We start from the raw sequence: 18,816 nt of genomic DNA on the forward strand, positions 1-18,816 counted from the left end.
CCCCAGATTCCACAACCCACCAGTCATTTCCTTCTGTGCCTTCTTAGCTAGTCTTTGTCTTTTTAAATGGTTTTTCTTTTTGTATTTGTAAATTGTTTGCTTAGTCTGTGGACCTTTTTTTGAAATCAGAAGTGGGTGCAAGCACACATGCAAAAGGCTGACCCTGTGCCTTCCCATCGCCAACACACCCACCATACACAGCTGTGCACGGATGTGCACATGCGCGAACTCGCCAGCTCTCCGGTCGTGCCTGTACAGGTCCATGTCCATCCATGTGCCTCCAGCAGGGGACAGATGGGCCAGGTTTTCAAGGTCAGCAGGGCTTAGTCCTTGCTCTCTCCCCCGTGACCTCTGGACACCTTCCCAGTCAGCACACACACATACCCGTCCTGCCCACTTCCTTCCTGCAGGGATTCGTTCTCTCGGAGCCTGGTGAGTGCCTTTGAAGAAAGAGATCAGATTGAATCACTTCATAGCAAGGGTGGCTATATCAGCTCTTCCAGGGGAGCTGCCTTTGGAAGCTTCTAGAAGCCTTAATCCAATGGCCAGCTTCTAGGCCCCCTTCCGGGGCCTGCCTTTGTCTTAAAGGGGAGAAGGTTGGGAGTGAAGTGTATGTATGGCCCAGCCTGAAAAGTGATTCCTGCCCTGGCCTTGTGTGTGAGCACCGCGAGAACGTATTTAAACAAGTTCCAAGTTCAGGCCAAGTTCATCCCATCACACACAAAATAAAAGAGCACGTTTTTCCCGATGGAAGAATCCATGGCACATTATGGATTTTAGATAATGTGCTAAAATAAATACATTGAATTCCAGGTGCTGAATGCCCAGGTTATTCGAACTTGACAGGCAGAGCAATCTATGGCTGTTATCTGCCTGCTTTCCACTTACAAATGGCCAAGGGTCTCTAGAAAACTAATTGGTGGGCTAATCAGGGATCATAAACATTATATTGTTTAAACAGATTTGCTTTTATTTTTAAGGTTTGCTTAAATTCAATCACTATGATTATATAACAAATTATCACTAATGGACTATAATTAATAAGATGCGTTGCGTTTTCTTTGTGAAGGCCTTTGCCTTTGACAAGGGCCATTCTTCATCTCGTTAAGGGTTATAATTGATTTACTCTTTACAGGGTAAATGGATTCAGTGACAACTGCCGAGGCTTGCATGTTAATGATGGTCTTAGGTGTTGGTTTTCACTGCTGTGTCTTCCTCCAGGGGCCAACTCAGAGGCATGTCCAGATAATCATGGAGAAGCTTCTGCGGACAGTGAACCGAACTGTCATTTCCATGGGGCGGGATTCCGAGCTCATTGTAAGTGCTCCGTGGTGAATGCTTGGGCGCGTAATTGTGGCGGGGGGCCCCTTCCCCAGGCGTGTCACTTATGCCCAGCCCCGAAAATCCATCTGGCCCTTTCCCAGCTGCCTTTTGAGCGTAAGCTTACTTTACTACATTGTAGTGAACAGCAGAGAAGCATTTATTTACAGTCTGGTATATAATATATGCTGATTTTCCATGATTCTAGAAGCAGGTGTCAAAGTTGAAGGGTCAGCAGACTAACATGTTAGAGACAGAAGCATCTGCTTCAGTTACTCATTATTTACTTCTAGCAAAGGATATGGATTTTCTTCTTAAGTTCCTACTCTTCTGGCAGTTTCTTTCTACGTATTTACATTTAAGATGCCATTAATAAAATTTTATGACGGACCTTAAAAAGTAAATGAGGTGCTCCAACCCAGCCATTTGTTGTCTACCCTGACGTATCGTAGATGTCTCTCTTCTACAGGTGACTGAGGCATGCAATACTATCTATGATTTTTTTTCAAGAAAGTTTTAACGATAATTTAGACAGTTTTTCATTTTTTCTTTCCCCCTCCGGAGCTTACCACCCTCCCTCACTACCATTATTCTTGAGTTTGGTTTCTTAGGCGAAAGATGCTCACACAGGTCCCATTTATTTTCCTTCATTTCTAGCACCTGTTACCATTTTACTAAGTTTGGTGGATGGCATTTCAAAAAAAATGCTAAGAACTTTTCGAATCCAGGAACACAACGTCCAGTTAGGGTTCTTGCTGGCAACCAGAGGAGATACGTTGTCCTTCCTTGTGTGACCATAGTTCTTTCTGCGTATCCCGGGAGGGGAACAAGTTAACACACGCTCTTTGGGCAGCAAGGCCAGAATGCGCGGAGGGCTGGACCTGCTCTGGTGTCTGTGGCTTGCACCAACAAAGGCTGCGGTTTCGCATCTGACATCACAGATGGGTAGCACCGAAGTGGGGCAATTGCTGTCTTAGTCTGTTTCCATCAGTAAAACAGCCTAGCTTGTGCTTCAGAGTTCAGCACGTGTCATGGTCAGATTTTCCTTTGCAAGGTATTGACTGATCACATGTATGAAGTAGGGAGGAAAATATTTCTTGTAAGTTGGCTTTATTTGCAGTGGACTTAATCATTACTCCGTAATTGTACGTGTGTCTCCCTTATCACGTTCTTTTCTGTACTCTTAATACCTTTATGTAGGAGGGTGGAGACTGAGCCCCATGGAGTAGACGTGAGGTGACTCCAGGGTCCCCCCCACCCCCCACCGTGGGCTGGTGCTCCTGTCTTCTTGGCACTGTGCCATGGGTGTCCTTGGAACACTCTCATGTTGTGGGACTCTGAGGGGCCCTGAAGCAGGATGGGTCCTGTGTGGCCTGAAGTTCAATCAAGTTTGGTGCCATTTACTAAGGTGACCCATATTGGAATGGGCTGCAGTACAGAGGTGGGGGTGATGTGATGGCAGTGTGGGGCTGCAGGGAGTGAGTGATGGCCAGTGGCGATGGGCAGAGGGGCGAGATGGCTGGTGTGGGGACCGGTGAGCAGAGGACGTAGTTCTGTCTAGAGTTAGGGGCCTGACTCCAGCAGGGTGTTCATTTGGGTCATTGCCCGCTGGCAGGCAGTTAACCTGGGATGACGAGGGCAAGGATGACTGGCCAAGTTTGGACAGTGCTTGGAATGTGGAGAGATTGTGAGGCGTGCTCAACCAATGGATCTAGCGGGGGTAGAACAGAGGCCGTGGCATGCGGCATCTTCTCCCAGACCATGTGGGCCCAGTGCCTCTGGGGGAGTTCTTATCTCAGGCACGATGCTCATCGTGGTGGTTGTGATAGAGGCATGTTACTGAGCACTTACAGTAAAACCTTGGTTTGCGAGCATAATTTGTTCTGGGAACACGCTTGTAATCCAAAGCACCCATATACCAAAGCAAATTTTAAGAACCGGAGGATCACTTGTGATCATGTGATGTTCGGTGCCATGTCCTACTCATATTGCAAGACGTTGCACGTTTATCAAGTTAAAATTTACTAGGAATGTTTGCCCGTCTTGTGAAACACTCACAGAACAAGTTATCTGCAATCCAAAGCTTTACTGTATTTCTCTGCCAGCCACTGTGTAATTAGTGGGGAGATTCTCACTTACTTCTCAACCTCACTGCAGAAAATGTCCTGCAAAGACACAAGGAGTGTTCTAGATCCTGTGGCTGGCGTGGCAGCTGTAATTTGGTGCCCTGGTTTGGTGCCACAGCTGGTCCTCCTAGTGTGTTCTGTAAGAATGGTACTCGTGGGGCTGACCCCAGTGATGGCCAGAGGGCATCACAGGGGACTACGAGTTGCTTCTGGGTCTTCGTCCAGGTTAGGGAGGCAGCTGCTCAGCAGAGGAAGCACCTCTCCACTTAGCATCTTTCAGTCATTTCTTTGGGCCAAATGCTAGGATCTCCTGGAGGTGGAAGGGAGGGTTGAGCCCTTTCCCCCAAGGGCGTGGAGGAGCCTGTGTGTTCTGAGGAACCCTCGAGCGTTCCTTAGGAAGAGCCCCTGCGTGTTCTGAGAGGGCCTGACAGGGAGGACCTTGTGCTGTCTTACCCAGCTGGGGTCCTGTTCCTGCTGAGCACTCAGGAGGGGTTCAAGGCACTCTCTGGGAATGGGGGTGCAGAGCAAACCGCCCACATCCAGGCCCCTTCCCCACCGTCCCACTTTCTCCTTCAGAAGTCTCTAGAAGCAGGAAGGGGACTTGGGTCCTAAGCTGACTCCTCCCAATTCCTACATCTTCAGTATCTATCAAAGGCATCCAGAGATCCCTTTTGTAAAACCAACTAGGCTGCGAGGGGAAAGACTCTCAAACGAAAAAATAGATTCTGAGTAAGCTGTAATTACTTGGTGAGTGACAGCAGCATCGAGATGTTTTCGTGAAGGACACTGACCTTTTAAAATGAGTCGTTGAGAAGGATCTTTTTTGTACTGTTTATTTATTTTTGAGAGAGAGAGAGCGAACGGGGAGGGACAGAGAGAGGAGGACAGAGGATCTCAAGCAGGCTCTGTGGTGACAGCAGAGAGCCCGACACGGGGCTCAAACTCACAAACTGTGAGATCGTGACCTGAACTGAAGTTGGATGCTTGACTGACTGAGCCCCTCCCAGGCACCCCTAGAAGGATCTTGAAGTCTTCCAGGAACCAGGAGCCCTTGTGCTGTCCACAGAGGGGGAAGACAGAGATGCTGCCCTGCTCAGAGAGCCCGACCTTGCTTTTCCAATTTGCTCAGATGTAGATTTATGCATTAACTTCTTAATGTCAGTGTGGTTGCCCTGTGAATTTAGATTAGAGGAAGATCTGGGGGGAAAAATGTCCCTGACGAGGGGGGCAAAAAACATCATCAGTGGACCTTCCAGAGAAGGAGAGCAGACAGTGGTCTACAGGTCTGTTGTGTGTCAGCTGTAACCTTCCACCGTAACACAGGCATTTCCGTCCTTATGCGCTTGCTACTTCGGTTTGCATAAATGGAATGGAAACCGTGCAACTAGGAATTAGCTTCAAGATTCTGAATAATCACTGGAAATGGATTTAAAAATTAATGAATAGTTATGCTTCACCTCATGGTTTATTCCACAGTATCGTCAACAGTAATACTGAGAACGTGGCCTCTGTTCGCGTCGGAGTGTTTAGTTGGGAATGCTGTTGCAGGCTGACCATTTTCCCGTCTGTTTATGTGCGGACTTGAGAAATGCAGAACTCCCTGTGTAATTGGATAAGCAGGGACGTGCAGTGTGAGCCTTTTCTTTTATCCGTGTCTGTAGTATTTGCTCAATACCGTACAGCTGATTGTGTATCATTTGTCTTAGTTCATTTTATACCTTTCAGCATTCGATGTGGAATGAACTGTTGGAACACATCTCACACATAGATGTGCCCTGACCCTAAGCGTCATACTTTTTTAACAAATAAAATTGCATCTGGCGAGTATAGAATCGTAGATCTTACGGATGCTGGAAACAGGTCCTAACCCAGAAGGCTTGTAGTCACCATGCCACAGAAGGAAGATCCCATTTTATCGTTATTCCAATGTGGTCTGCCACCGTAGAATAATTTTTTTTAGTGCTTATTTATTTTTGAGAGCGCGAGAGAGCGTGCAAGCAGGGGAGGGACAGAGAGAGAGGGACAGAGGACCTGAAGTGGGCTCCGTGCTGACAGCAGAGAGCCCGACGTGGGGCTCGAACTCATGAACCTTGAGATCCTGAGCAGAAGTCCGACCCTCACGTGACTGCACCCCCCAGGTGCCCCTGATACTGTGGAATAATTGAGTGAAATGCTTAGTTCTATAGTGTCTGATTTCAGATTTGGGTTTTCTCTTCCTTTTTGGAAATTCCTGAGGCCCTTAGTGTTAGGTGGTGTTCTTAGTCATGGTATGTGGTTCGGGGCAGGTTCGGAGTCATGCTGGGTTCACTGCTCTTGTCCCGTGGGCAGATGGCATGGCCAGCCTTCTGGGGGTGACCTGCTACCCCCTCCCCTGTCCCCTCCCCCCATACGCATGTGTCTCTGCTGGAAGAAGCACTTGTACGCAAAGCTGGGTTGAGAGATCAGTTGTGCCTTCTCCTGTGATGTTAGGTGCCTCTACCATGTGATAAGATTTACATTCTGTTAATGGGGACTTTAAAAATGTAATTGAGTGAGAAGGACTTTTAAGGATTTGTCTGCAGCCTGGATACCCACCAGAAGACCGGGAATCACTCATTCACTAAAATGAAAATGTGCCTCTCCTCAAGAAGGATTCCCCTGGAAAATTCTCCATGTAGGCTTAGGAAAGGGAAAGAGGCCATCTCCATCATCTGCTCGCTCCTTTGACCAGCACCTCCTGACTCACTACACTCAAGTGAGGACGTTCTGCTGTCTCCACGCTGAGCGCAGCCTTGGGGGACGCCGATGGGGCGGGGGTGCATTGCATCACGAGAGCAGTGTCGCTGGTGGGGGAGATGTTGGTAGTGAGAACCCAGCGCTTTCTCTGACCTGACATGCTTCTTTACTTGGAAAAGAGAAGAATGGAACTGGCCTGCCAGCCAAGAGAGCCCTTTGACCAAGACTCCTGACCAAATATTTGCACCGAGATGTGTTATGTGTCCATGCATGAACATTTCGTTTTTGCGCTGTTTATTCTACTGGAGTTGTGTCGGTGTGCTTTTTGAATAATTCTATTCTTCAAAAGAAAGTAATAACATTATAAAAGTTTCAAATGGAGAGTGTCTGGCTCTTCTATACGAGTGTCGTAAAAAGGGTCTCTAATTGTATGTGTGCTGATCAATCTACTTGAAAGACCTGTGGCTTTTAGCAAAGGCACGCCCTAACGTGCTTGCGCATGTGAGCCACGACGGCTTAATATATATATTTGTTTTCCTTCGGAATCGGCACAGGAGTTCTTTCTGCCTTTCTCACATTTCTAGTGTGTTTTCCAGGTTGGTCACTGCCTGGATGTACTGGGGAGGAGACAAACGCCACACCACTGCCTGGATACAATATGCTGTGCTCTCTTTTGCATATCGTACTAAACCACGAAGGTGTCTTAAGTCAGTACGTACAGTTACAAGGCCGTATGCTGCTTTCGCAAGACCTTCTCGCCTCCCGGAACGTGTGCTGCGCATTGTAGCACGACTATAGCGTTAGCATCAGTTAACCCCAGTTGACAAAACGGAACTCGATTTCTGAATCCTGTAGCTTCTCCGGGAAAGAGATTGGTCACACACCTATCTCATGCCAAATGTGCCGGTGACAGAGTTTTTCCCGATCAAAGAAGACATGTTAGTATGGAAAGCAGCCTCTGTGATCTTTAGGTGACGCTGCGCCTGTGAAGCCTGCCTTGCTTAGTAATCAAGTCAAATTTTACCAGCTGATAACAACGCTCCCTAAGAGTCCGTTCCCCCCGCGGTGGGCTTTATGAACACACTGCGCTGTTACAGATGGCGTGGGATGGAGACATTCACGACCTGGTTCTCGTTGGTTCGTTCTTGCTCTCTTCTACGAAAGGCACAAAGCAGGCACCTGGTTTTGAGTGTGCGTGGTCTGAGTTGTAATGCAGGGTTGTGTACCTCAGTTCTGCCTCCGATCCTACCAGAGGGAGAATGGCTTTGCAGGGCACGCGCATGGTTGCTTCTGAGATTGGAGGCAGCCTGGCGCTGGTTTAGGAGCTCAGACAGCATTTACGCCCCACCTCAGGTCTCCACGGCAATGGACACCTCGGGAGCCCCACGGAAGTGTGGGAAACTCCTGCCCACATCCTCCATCCTTTGCAGAGGAAAAGGGTTTTCCCACACCTTGATTTCCTCTCCATTTACACTCTGCTGGGGCGGGGGGAGGGCTTGCGATCCAGAGAGCAGAGGCAGGGGCCCCAGGACCTCTCCCTGGAGGCCGGTCACACACCAGTCAGTCTGGAAGTACCTATGAGGCAGAACATCCTTTGCTGTATGTGCTTGTTTGTAAGAGGGGACCTCTGTGGCAACCCCAGTTAAAGGGTGTGGTTTGAAGGGTTGAAGAGTGTGACCCGAAGCGTCTCCCCAGGTGCTCCTGGCTGGTGCACCGTGTCTTCCTTCACACGCACGTGGGTCCCACCCATCCTTTCTTTTCGCTGGTGAGTGTGTGAGGGCAGGAGGGCCTCCGTCTCAGCCTTCAGGGGTCCTACCGTCCTTGCCGGTGGCCTCTGCCCTTATAGACAGTGGGAAAAGGGTGGGGACCTCTCCCTTGTGTCTCTGCCAGGGTGGCGAGGTGGAGATCTTTCACCCACCCCCAGAGAAGAGGAAAAGAAGGAGATGGCCGATCCCCTGGGACTAGGGACCTGCTTGGTGGCTGATTTGGAGAGAAGCTGTCTCCACGGGACCGTTGAAGGATTTGGCATGGAAAGACCGATGAGTTCACTGGTCCCTCTGAGGTGTTTTAAAAATTAGACACGAGTTAGTCAGATCCTACCAGGAGGTGCTTTGTGCCCTTAAAAAGTCTTCCTGTTCTCCTGGTGGCTGAAGCCCTCGCCAGAGTCCATGATCTGGAAAGCCCGGCCCGAGCTACACGTCAGCCCTGCCCCCTCCCAGCCAGGCCTGGGGAGCCTGCACTTGCCCGATGGTTGTCTCCCTTCCTGAAGGCTAGAGGAAGTTTTTTGCAGCCCCAGCATCCTTCCCTTATTGTTATTTTCATGGATCACTTCTATTTTCCCAAATTACTGAGACCATGAAATAAGTTCAATATCCACACAAAACATTACCTTTGATTTTTTTTATTTAAAAATTAATAAAGAACTTAGTGACAAGTATAATAATTTAATCTCTATACGTAATGCCGTGTGTACATCTACATATGAGGGAACACTGTACTTTTTACCTTGGTTTTGTATCAAAGTTTTTACTTAACTCTTTCTAAGAGAAGAATCAGCATCTGGTAGTGACACATTGCAATTAAACTATGAAATGATTTTGAAAATATTTCTTTCTCTTCTGAAGATAGTTTTATTTTTAAATAGGGTTTATCTTCAATTTCCTTCTTGACTCTGAACATTTTAATTTTTTTTTTCTTTTTTGGTCTAGACTGCTTTCAAACAGTGATGCCATTCTGTTTACTAGGATGCCCTCTTGTTGAGATGGATTTATAACACTCGTCAGAAAGCCACTAACACCCTTATTTCAGTTCCCCGAGATAGTCGGGATTTGTAAAACACAAGGGGGTATAACTTGTTGCAAACATTTTTATAACTTTAGTTAAAAACAGTATAAAATACATGAAACACATTTTTCTTTTTTTTTAGTTTTTGTCTACATGAAACAATTATGCTTCCTTCATGGTACGGGATCAATGTGCCTGTCCATTTCCTTGCCCAAAAATATTTCTCAATTCTGTTTACTGGCATTCAAGGATTTCCACCCTCACATAATGTTTCCACGGGAGATGCGTGTGTTTTTTTTAAAGGCTACCTCCGCAGCATAGTGTGAGCAATCCCAAAGAATGCTTACGTGACACACGCTTCATTGTTATCCGGTCCAGGTCTGATTGCTGATCACTAGGTCCCTGTAGAATCGAAACACTTAGAACTAAAATAAATTTGCTGTTGAATCAGGAGGAAAATGCACAGCAAGAAATAGCTCCCGTGAGAAATGTAGGTAGAGATCCTCTTACCAAGGGTCGCCACTTTGTTTTTGGCATCTAATCAATGAGGTGTGCATGCCAGCATTAGATCGGATGGGAAACTTCTGGACAGAAACTTGAAGACTAGGTTTTCTTGTACGTTCACACCACTATTCGAAAGTTCCGTTGTACAGAAAAAGGCAAAATAAGATCCCTACTTCCTCTTGTGAAAAGCAGAAAATTGACAGACCAGTCATTCCTAGACCAGGGGCTTTTGATTTCTATAAAAAAGATACTTGCAAAGGTGCAAAATAATGAGTGAAAAAATAAAGGAACTAAGATTTATATTGCAATGTGTAATCAAAAGAGGACTCTCAGTGTCACTGTTTATTTAAAAAATACCTAAAAACATTTGATTCACAGCTTTCCCCTAGGTATGTCATTTAGTACAACTGACTAATAGGTTCGATGCAGGCGACGCTAAGTTTGTCGGTTGGCAGCAGCTAAACTAAACACGCGGTTTCTCTTTGAGATGGTCAGGTCTTCCACACTTGTTACAGAGCGTAACGGATTGTATAAAACGTCTGGCTGCGCTTTGGGTGACGAACGGTGTCTCAGAGATTGATCCACAGAAACGCTTTCCGGTGGCAGAGAACACCCGTGATTTATTGGTGACTGTACTATCCATCGTGTATCTCTATGTGTGTTTTCAGATTCTTGCCAGAATTTATCGTTTGGCCTTTGGGTACCCAAAGATTAAAAATGAGATCTAAGAAAGCTTAGTGTCCCATAGCTCTGACCCTGTCAACTGCAGTGATTAAAGGCATGTCCTGACTTTGGGGGACTCCTGGCTGCTGGCCGTTTGGAAAATGAGCAGTAAACATGTGGCAGGTCTGGAGATGAACAGAATGCTAAGTTTGAGGTGTCAACCTGACACTGAGATGTGGTCACTTGGCTTAGCGCTACAGCACATGAAGGCAAATATACATATAGTCACATTTGAGAGATTATTTATGGTCTCCGACCACTTGAAAAAATTGTGCTTTCTCCGGAATTTGATGTGCTGAAAATTGCACTCGCCCCCTGCTTATTTGCAAAATTAAACATAAAAATGAAGTCCTTTGCAAACATAAGGCTTGCTTTTTCTTCTCAGTATCAAAAAAAAAAAAAAAAAAAGAAGAAGAAGAAAAGAAAGAAAGGCTTGAAAATAATTATGAGTTTTAGCTGTGTACAGAGTGATAGCCCATCGTCTCGCAGGCTGATGACGTAATACTTGCCGATCTGGGGGGGGGGCACAGAATTTTTTTACCTATCCCCTCTGACTACATAAACTTCATTTCAGAGCTTACCTCCCACATCCACGAATTGCGGACGACAGCTGGCAAGGTGTGACGTGTACAACCTTGCTTCTGTTAATTATCTGTTCGTACAAAAGGCCTTTTTGGTAAGCAGGGTGGGAAGTGGGAAGCGCTGAGCCAGCCAAGGCTCACTCCATCCTATTCGTTTTGGAAAAGGATTTACTTAACTCCAGTGGGTTTTCAAGACGGCCTTTAGACTCCAAACACCATGAGTTTTAAAGAAACCAGAGTTTCCATCTTCCATGCTTTTTAGATTCGGGTTTGGATTTTTGCTTGGGAGTTGCGGAGTAGGGCTCCTGAGAGTAAGGCGAAGGTACAACCTGAGTTTCCTCAAAAGGATGGAGTTTCCTCAGAACTGGCTGGAGCTTGTCTTCTTGCTGCTTAAAGTCCAGCTCCACACTGGGAAGAAGAGAGAGGGGAGAATTTAGTGCGTGATCTTCCCTATACAAAGATCCCCCTTAGTGACAGCAAAATGCGGTGCCATCCTACGAGGGTAACGATCATTGGGATTATGTTTATTATGTGATTTTCCGGCTCGGTAGTGAGCAGTCGGCTGTGATCTATTGTAGCTCTGTGTCACTGAACTATCTCAGGTTCATTTTCCTTGAAAATCACTTACATGCTTTCGATGCGAGTCTTTGAAGTTTTATTAAGGTACTCCATTGGTGTCAGAGTAGATAATGTGTTGGTGGAAATGAAAAAGATGACATCTGAATAACCCTTTTGCTTGTCTGGAGACTGCACACACATGCTTCACGGGATAGATGGATGAACAAAAGTAGGAGTGTTCGGGGGCCGTCCTAGCACATACAGAACAGGGGCGTGAAGGCCCTTTGCCCGTATACCTTTTCTAGAAGATTAGAGAAATCCATGGATCTCACCTCAAGCAACTGTGGCATGAAATGACCTTGGCTTATGTTCTTTGCAAAACCTCATCATCTACCAGACTCGTGAGAGCCACAATATCCAACCTCGGGGAAAACTGTGTTTGTGGGGTCAGTGCCATTGAATGGTACTCAGTTGTGATCAAGGACAGTTTTCAGGCAAGAACATGCTGTTCGGTGACGATGACCCCAATCGTAATTACATTGCTGAAGCCAGAGTGTGTGGACATGTAGCCATGTGGAGGGACCTTGGGCAGTGGTGATGATGTTTGCGTTAGAATGACAGGACTGAAGGCAATTTTTTCTTATGAAATTTCCCCACAGCCTGCCTGGAGTCCTCGCTTCTCTTCATGGCTTTGGAAAACCCATTGTTGATCTCCCCACTAGTTTCTAGGTTATCCCCTTGGCCTTTGGGATAGGATGCCCTGGTCCACACTTTTCTGTGATGGTCCCAGGAGTGATGAGCCTTGTCTCCCTTCTCTCCACCCCTGTACCCTGATTATTTGCATGTGGGCGCCGGCTTCTAGAGAATTATGCTCTGTGCTCCTTCATGTCTGGTCTGGATGCTGACTAAATGTCAGTAGATTTCAGTAAAGGCTCCGTGGTGATGATAATACATGAGCTCATAACATTGTATATCCAGTGGAGCCGTAAACCATTTACAAACATGAAATCCTATTGATTTAGAGAGGCATTAATCCTAGCCAAATTTTGACATTTTGGAAAGACAAAACAGCAAAGCTGTATTATCTGGAGTTTTAAAAACAAGTTCAAGACCCATCTAATGGACCATTTTATGTTTTAAATCCACTGCTCCATTTTTCTTAGCATCAAAGACTATACTAGTACTACTGGAAAAATTAAAAATATTGTCAGAGAAGTTTATGGCTAGTTAATAACCCCTGCGCCCAACGCAAGAATTCTTCGCCCCCTTCATTTCAAAGGGCCTTTTTGAGTTACGGTGCTGTTTATGGGAAGGAGGAGGGAAGCTCGTGAACTCGTGCCTTGCTAATCTAGAACATGGGATAATGGAGGCACAGTCCCTCTTAAGGGCAGTTGTGGGAAGTGCAAATCTGCAGTTATGTGGCGTGGTCGGAAGAACAGGCCCAGCATCCTGCCTTTTCCTCTTGTTGCTGCGGGGGCTGTGCTGGCTTCGACAGGTGCCTGCTTCTCTATCTCCAGGTTCAGTGTCCTTTCCTTCAAGGAGTACAATAATTACTGCCCTGACAATTTCACTGCCTTCTGGTAAGGATTTCCACCCGCGTCCCCCAAAGAAAAGTCAGTGAAAAAGTTTCCTAAACTCTAAGATGCAATTCGGATATTAGTTAATCCTTATTCTCTGTTGATCACTAATTTCATAATGGGAACAGGAGCGAGCAGTGATAAAGATAGATATTAAAGAATTCTTTGGCTTGGACCTTTAACAAGGAAAACAAGGACCTTGTAATTGAGTTTGTGAGATGCTGTGGTATCCAGCGTGGTGTGTTAGGTACAAAAGGGTAATTTTATCAGGCGCTTGGTTCGTATTGAAAGCATGCCTTCCAGATCATAACCACTTCAACAGTCCCAGATAGGTTTTGAGTTATTAGATGGTCAGGCGGGTGCCAGCATTTCCTAGGCCGACAGTACAGTTCTGGGTACCTCTAATTATTGAATTCCCATTAAGCAGCTACATTGGGAATCCTGTTATTAACCAATTTATCACACCGCGGAACCATGTAATCACAGAGTAATCTAATCTGAGTTCTTGTTAACAAAATGACTCGACTCTATCTGTCGAGTTGATTCCTGTTTGCCCTCCCCCATTACTGAGAAGCTGCCCTCAGGAGCAGGAGCTAGAGCCGGCTTCTTTATGGAGGGAGGGTGTATGGCACACATGCCCCCTGGGAAGGCCTGCCATGAGACCGGCAGTGACCTTGAGCCGTGCCCCCCTCCCCGCCCCCCCGCCGTCACTCACACATGGCAGTGCGTCTGCCTGTGGAACGGTGTGCCCTGGCTATCAGACACATGATGCGTAGTACCGTGTGCCCTGTTGTCCCCTGGGGGCCTTTTGTCATTGTGGAAGGAACACGCCAAGTCACCGGGTTGATCTGAGGCAGACAACTGACTGGAGAGGGCAGTGTCTGAAGGTTGGTAGTCTGGCCAACTGTGGCTGACATACAGCAGAGGTCCCTTCAGTCTTAGCCAAATGGCCAGAGGGAAGCAGCACCTGCTGTCCTGTCTGGAGCAGAGGACTTGGACAGAAGCCACCAGTGGACATCGGGCCCTCGGACTCTGCGCACAGACCCCAACCCTGCGAGTTATTCAGTTATCCTGTGCCTGCGGGAGAGGCAGTGCCCTGAGTGACACTGGATGTGGGGATGGGGCCCTGTGGCTGCCTGGCAGACCCCGTGGTGCGGGTGTGGTCACCACTGCTGAAGACATTGCTGTTGTCTTCGTGGCTCTTACTTTCTCCCCGCCTGGCCCTGGCATAGCTGGCCACTCCTCGTCCCCCTTCTCCAGCCGCCTCCGACAGGTCCCTCCCACCGCTCCTTTCTTTTCACCCTCTCTGCCCTCACCACGAATACTTACTTATTTGTTTCCTGATTATTTTGCCTTTGTCCCCCAAATGCAGGTGCAGGGACTGGGGGAATGTTGTCCCATCCCCTGTTCCCAGCACCCACAGTAGAGCCTGGATCATGGCAGTTGACTACATAATACTTACTGAATTGACAAGTGAGTGCAGAGCCTTAAAAGACAAAGTCACCTCCGCTTTAGTCCTAGCTGCCCTGGGCTCTTCTGGTTGAGTCACGTGGCCCGTGCCCCCTGCCCCCTCTCTCCTCCCACCCTGAGCCCACTCCTTGCCACAGACCAACAGGGCTTCTCCTGGGGGTCCCGCCGTGGAGCCCGCTCCAAGTGGAATCTGCCTGTCTCCATTCTGTCAGAACATAATCAAAGAAGATAAGGAAACATCTTCTGCAACACACACAAGGATCCTTTTGGAGCTGGGCCCCACACTTTCAGACCCTACTTCTCTTTTTCTGGAAGAGTCTGTCTGAAGATCTTGGAAAGGATGGACGGGGTCCCTAGGCGCTCGTGAGTGCTCAGCTGTTCCCGTGCTCTGCTCAGGGGAGCTCAGGAGTAGGGTTTCATTCCTCGTATGGGCTGGAGGAAGGCCTGGGCCACAGGTGGAGGTCTGGGTGGTGTTTTCCACCTTGTTGAGGGTGACCGGCCTCCACTGTCCAGTTTAGTCCTGCTTCCCTGCAGTGGTTCCGGCTCGGAGACATAACCCTGGTGGAACGAGTAGATGGAGACGTTTGTATTCCAAGTTCGGGCTGTAGACCTCGTAGTCCAGGTCCGTGGACTCTGCTGGGGGTTTCCACCGCTCTCTGCACCCGCTGGGGTCTGTGTGCCCATCAGTACACATGAAGCAGGAGGCTGTTGGAACTGCCACCCATCTCCTGCAGGCAGGATCTGGTGTTCGTGATGCACTGTCATGGGGAGATGTAGGTCATGCAGAATGCTGTCTGTCAGGAGGATGAGCAGTCTGGAAAAAGTTCTGATTCTTGAGCTCCAAAGCATGAATGTGAAGGGGCTGTGGCCAGGCCAGCCTTACCTGTGCTAGGTGTTCTCGCCTTTCATGCTTGAGCAAAACCCAGACTGCAGATTGTGCTGGGTAAGACAGAGTGCCCCGAAGTCCTGGGGCTGTGTCCAAGACATAAGTCCCCAGGAGCTGCTGTTATTTACCTTGACACTTCTCCATTCCCTGCCTGCTTCCCCTTCTCCCGCCAGACAATCGAACCATTTCACCAAAGGCTTTGTGTTGAGAACTCCACGTGAACAGAATCACGCAACAGCACAGGCCTTCGTGAAGCCACGTGCCCTACTCCACGTGACCCACTGTGATAAATGATTAAAGCAACGGGCTGTCGAGTCAACTTCTTTGGTTAATCTTTTAAAAGTGCAAGTTTTGGGGGCACCTGGGTGGCTCAGTCAGGTTAAGCATCTGACGTTGGCTCAGTTCACGATCTCATGGTTTGTGAGTTCGAGCCCCGTGTCAGGCTCTGTGCTGACACGTGTCAGGCTCTCCAGCCCAGAGCCTGGAGCCTACTTCAGATTCTGTGTCTCCCTTTCTCTCTGCCCTTCCCTGGTCATGCTCTGTCTCTTGCTCTCTCTCTCAAAATAAATAAACATTAAAAAATTTTTTTTTAAAAACGAAAAATTTAACTATAGGGGCTTTTCTTAAATATTATTATTCTGTACATTTCCAAAGAAACAAAAGTGTATCCTAAATCTTAGGCTGCTCCGTCAGCTGGCACCCAAGCTTTGTTTTCTTCCTGGAGACTCTGCTAAGCTTTGTAGTAACACCTCTCCCCCCACTCCCTGTGCAGAGGAGTGTGGTTGTAGCTTCTCCAGTCGGTGCTCTGCTTGTCTGATGCTCCTATAAATACTTGGACCTCGCCATGGTTTCTTTAGCACACTGTCGCCAACTCCTCAAGTTAATTTAAGGGGAACATAGTTAAAACATCCCTTTCTTCAGTCCTCTGTGTGGAGCAGTTAGGAGTTGAAAGCAAGTGAGTTTGGCTCCCAAGCATTTGTGTTTTCTGGAGTGGAGGAAAACCTGAAATCTCGGATTTCTCCAGCCTCAGCAACGTCGGCAGGCTCCGTAGACTGCAGAGCAGAAGCGTCTGTTTTTAATTCTCCCTGAATGAGATCGCAGAGTCCCCTTTGCTATCTGTGGCTCTGACTGACTTGCGCTCCGCCACTGTGGGTAAATCATCTCCCCTTGGGGGACCTGAGCTTGCTGGGCTGCGAAACGGTGGTGGACATGCGCTCTTCCACCACGTGGACGTTCCATGGCACAACCTCGAGTGCAGAGAAACACAGTCATCAGGATGTGTGCTGGCTCTTGCTGTGTAGATCTGGATGGGACAGATCATGTTCCCCAAAGTGCCATGCTTTACGTATATAGCTAGAATCTGTAAACTCCCTATCAGCACCATGGACAACGCCGGTGTTGTTCGGAGGGAGCCCAAGGTTAGGCTCTGAGTTTTCAGACTGGCTGTGTCCCTTGCCAGCTGGGAGAATTTAGGAAGTCTCTTCCTCCTGGGCCTTGGTTTCCATACACTACCCTGGCCACACCTCCAGGTAGTTGAAGAACCCGGACCCAAAATAGCCACCGTACTCTCCCAAGCGCATTGCCACTTGAATATCTGCGGGCATCATACATCCAGCATGTCCAAAATCAAATCTTTCCTCCAGCCTATTGTCTTTTCCTTTCAAACACAGCCTACAGCCAGCATTCATCCAGGTGACCAAAGCCACACACCTTGCCATCAAGCTTCACTAGTCCTTTCTGCTTGATCCCACCAGCTGGGTCAGTGGATTTGCCCTCAGCATCCTACATCCACTACCCTTGTTGAGACCTTGAGAAGTTTTTCCTCTGACCATTGAAACTGCCAAGCAGTGGGCTTTCTTTCTCTTCTCTGCCTCCCTGTCTCCCTTCTGTCTCGACTTCCTTCTCTTCTCTCTTCCTCTTCTCCCCTCCCTCTGTTTCTTCTCCCTCTTTCTCCCTCTCTCTCTCTCCCCCTTCTCTCCCGCCTCCCTCTCCCCTCCCTCTGTTTCCTACTCCTCTACACCCCTCTCTCCTCTCCCTAACGCATTTCTCAGTAACCTTCCATAGTCACCTTCAGAAATCCTGAAACTCCTTGGCAAAGTCCTGCTCATCCTTCAGCCTAGCTATATGACACCTCTTCTTTCTGTGGGATTTCCAGAATAACCACATCTGCCCACCCTCCTTCCTGTCCAAACTCATGTGGAACAAGCTGCCCCTCAGGCATCGTTGTCTCTGCATTTTTACTAGAGCATGTCCATTTCACATTGGATTGTAGCTGTTTTTCTCTCATGACTTTGAACTCATTGAGGGACAGACCCTATTTAATTCCTCTTATGTCTGAGGTGTATTTAATACAGTGTCAAGCTCAGAACATGTTTTGCTTCTGAATTGAAATACTATGAACTCAATCCAGATCCCCTCACTTCTGACCTCTACAGAATGCTACTGTTCTGTTTTTTATTTTACATTTATAATCTGTCATCTAAATGAATATATACAAAATATGTTTATGTGTTAATATACCTATATTATATATTCTCTGTCAGTCCCATGCCAATAGATTCAAATATTAATAATTTATATTGCCAGCTTTTTAACCCTTTGAACATAGAAATGACTCATCATAACTTTGGATCCTTCCCTCACCATTATTTCACATAGTAGGTGCATAAGCCAAGTTTATAGAATCACTATAAGATGTAAAATACCAGAAGTAGAGAAGTATTCAATAATATTAATCCCTAAACTATAAGATCTCCCCCCCTCCTTTCCTGGTACACTATGGCAAGGAAATTATTACAGTTGTAAAAACTAAAAACACTAGTCTGTTTTCCTGCTATAATTATACGATGATCGCCAAAGTTATTGTTAGACAATGACTGTTCTGAGTGGTTCTTTATCTTGACTATACTGGAGAATAGCCCTCTTCCTTGGTGCTGGGCTGAGTTCTGTCCTCAATCTCCATCTTAGCTATGACTTCCTTTGGAGTACAAATACTGGTCTTGCACCTAGGTCTTAATCAAAGTGTCCGAATTTATGGGCTGGCCAGATGCACCAGGATCAAGGAACCATGTTTTAGCCTCTCACAAATTTGACCCCAGAGAGGTCAAAGTGTAAAGACTCAGCCCTATTTATAACCTCTACCCATAATAATTTCTCGAGTCAGAAAGGGACCAGATCACTAACGAGACTTCGGATGTGTATTAAGCATATCTTACACCACATGCCCAGCAAGCCGCAGAGATCATACATTGTAATTACAAGGGAACAGTAATGATGAAATGTAACCTGCCAACATGCTGCTGTCCCTGGCTTCAATGAGGAGCATGAGTGTTTTGTCTTTGGGCAGGAAGTGTATTGTAACTACAGTTAAGATGAGAAGACATGGCACTCCCCAGAATTGGTTATAGTGAGTCTGGCAGGTGCTGGGGGCGGGGGACGGGGAACATTAGGTGACCAGACTGAGGTTGGCCATTATCTTGGCCATCACCTCATCTGCTCTTATCATTTTAAAGATGGGCACCTGTCTGCCCGGAGAGACAAATGACTTCCTGAGGTCACAGTGCTGGAGGTAG

The 18,816-nt window shown here is 47.3% G+C and overlaps 2 protein-coding genes across 8 annotated transcripts in view; one reads left to right on the forward strand and one right to left on the reverse strand.

Annotated features, from left to right (window-relative positions):
• DOCK1 (dedicator of cytokinesis 1) overlaps positions 1–18,816 on the forward strand; it is a 531,830-nt gene that overhangs the window by 211,203 nt on the left and 301,811 nt on the right. For all 5 annotated transcript variants that reach the window (XR_006701760.1, XM_045439228.1, XM_045439230.1 and 2 more), the window contains exon 27: positions 1,222–1,317. Coding sequence is in view for 4 of the 5 variants with exons in the window: in XM_045439228.1 (XP_045295184.1) it covers positions 1,222–1,317 (96 nt within the window). In the remaining variant the exon portion in view is untranslated. The remainder of the gene's footprint in view (positions 1–1,221; positions 1,318–18,816) is intronic.
• The window catches only part of INSYN2A (inhibitory synaptic factor 2A), a 59,382-nt gene continuing 49,112 nt past the window's right edge, over positions 8,547–18,816 (reverse strand). For all 3 annotated transcript variants that reach the window (XM_045439234.1, XM_045439232.1, XM_045439233.1), the window contains one exon: positions 8,547–11,161. In XM_045439234.1, coding sequence (XP_045295190.1) covers positions 10,978–11,161 — 184 coding nt within the window. In that variant the 3' untranslated portion in view covers positions 8,547–10,977. The remainder of the gene's footprint in view (positions 11,162–18,816) is intronic.

Source organism: Leopardus geoffroyi, chromosome D2 (genome assembly GCF_018350155.1).
Source record: "Leopardus geoffroyi isolate Oge1 chromosome D2, O.geoffroyi_Oge1_pat1.0, whole genome shotgun sequence".
NCBI lineage: Eukaryota > Metazoa > Chordata > Mammalia > Carnivora > Felidae > Leopardus > Leopardus geoffroyi.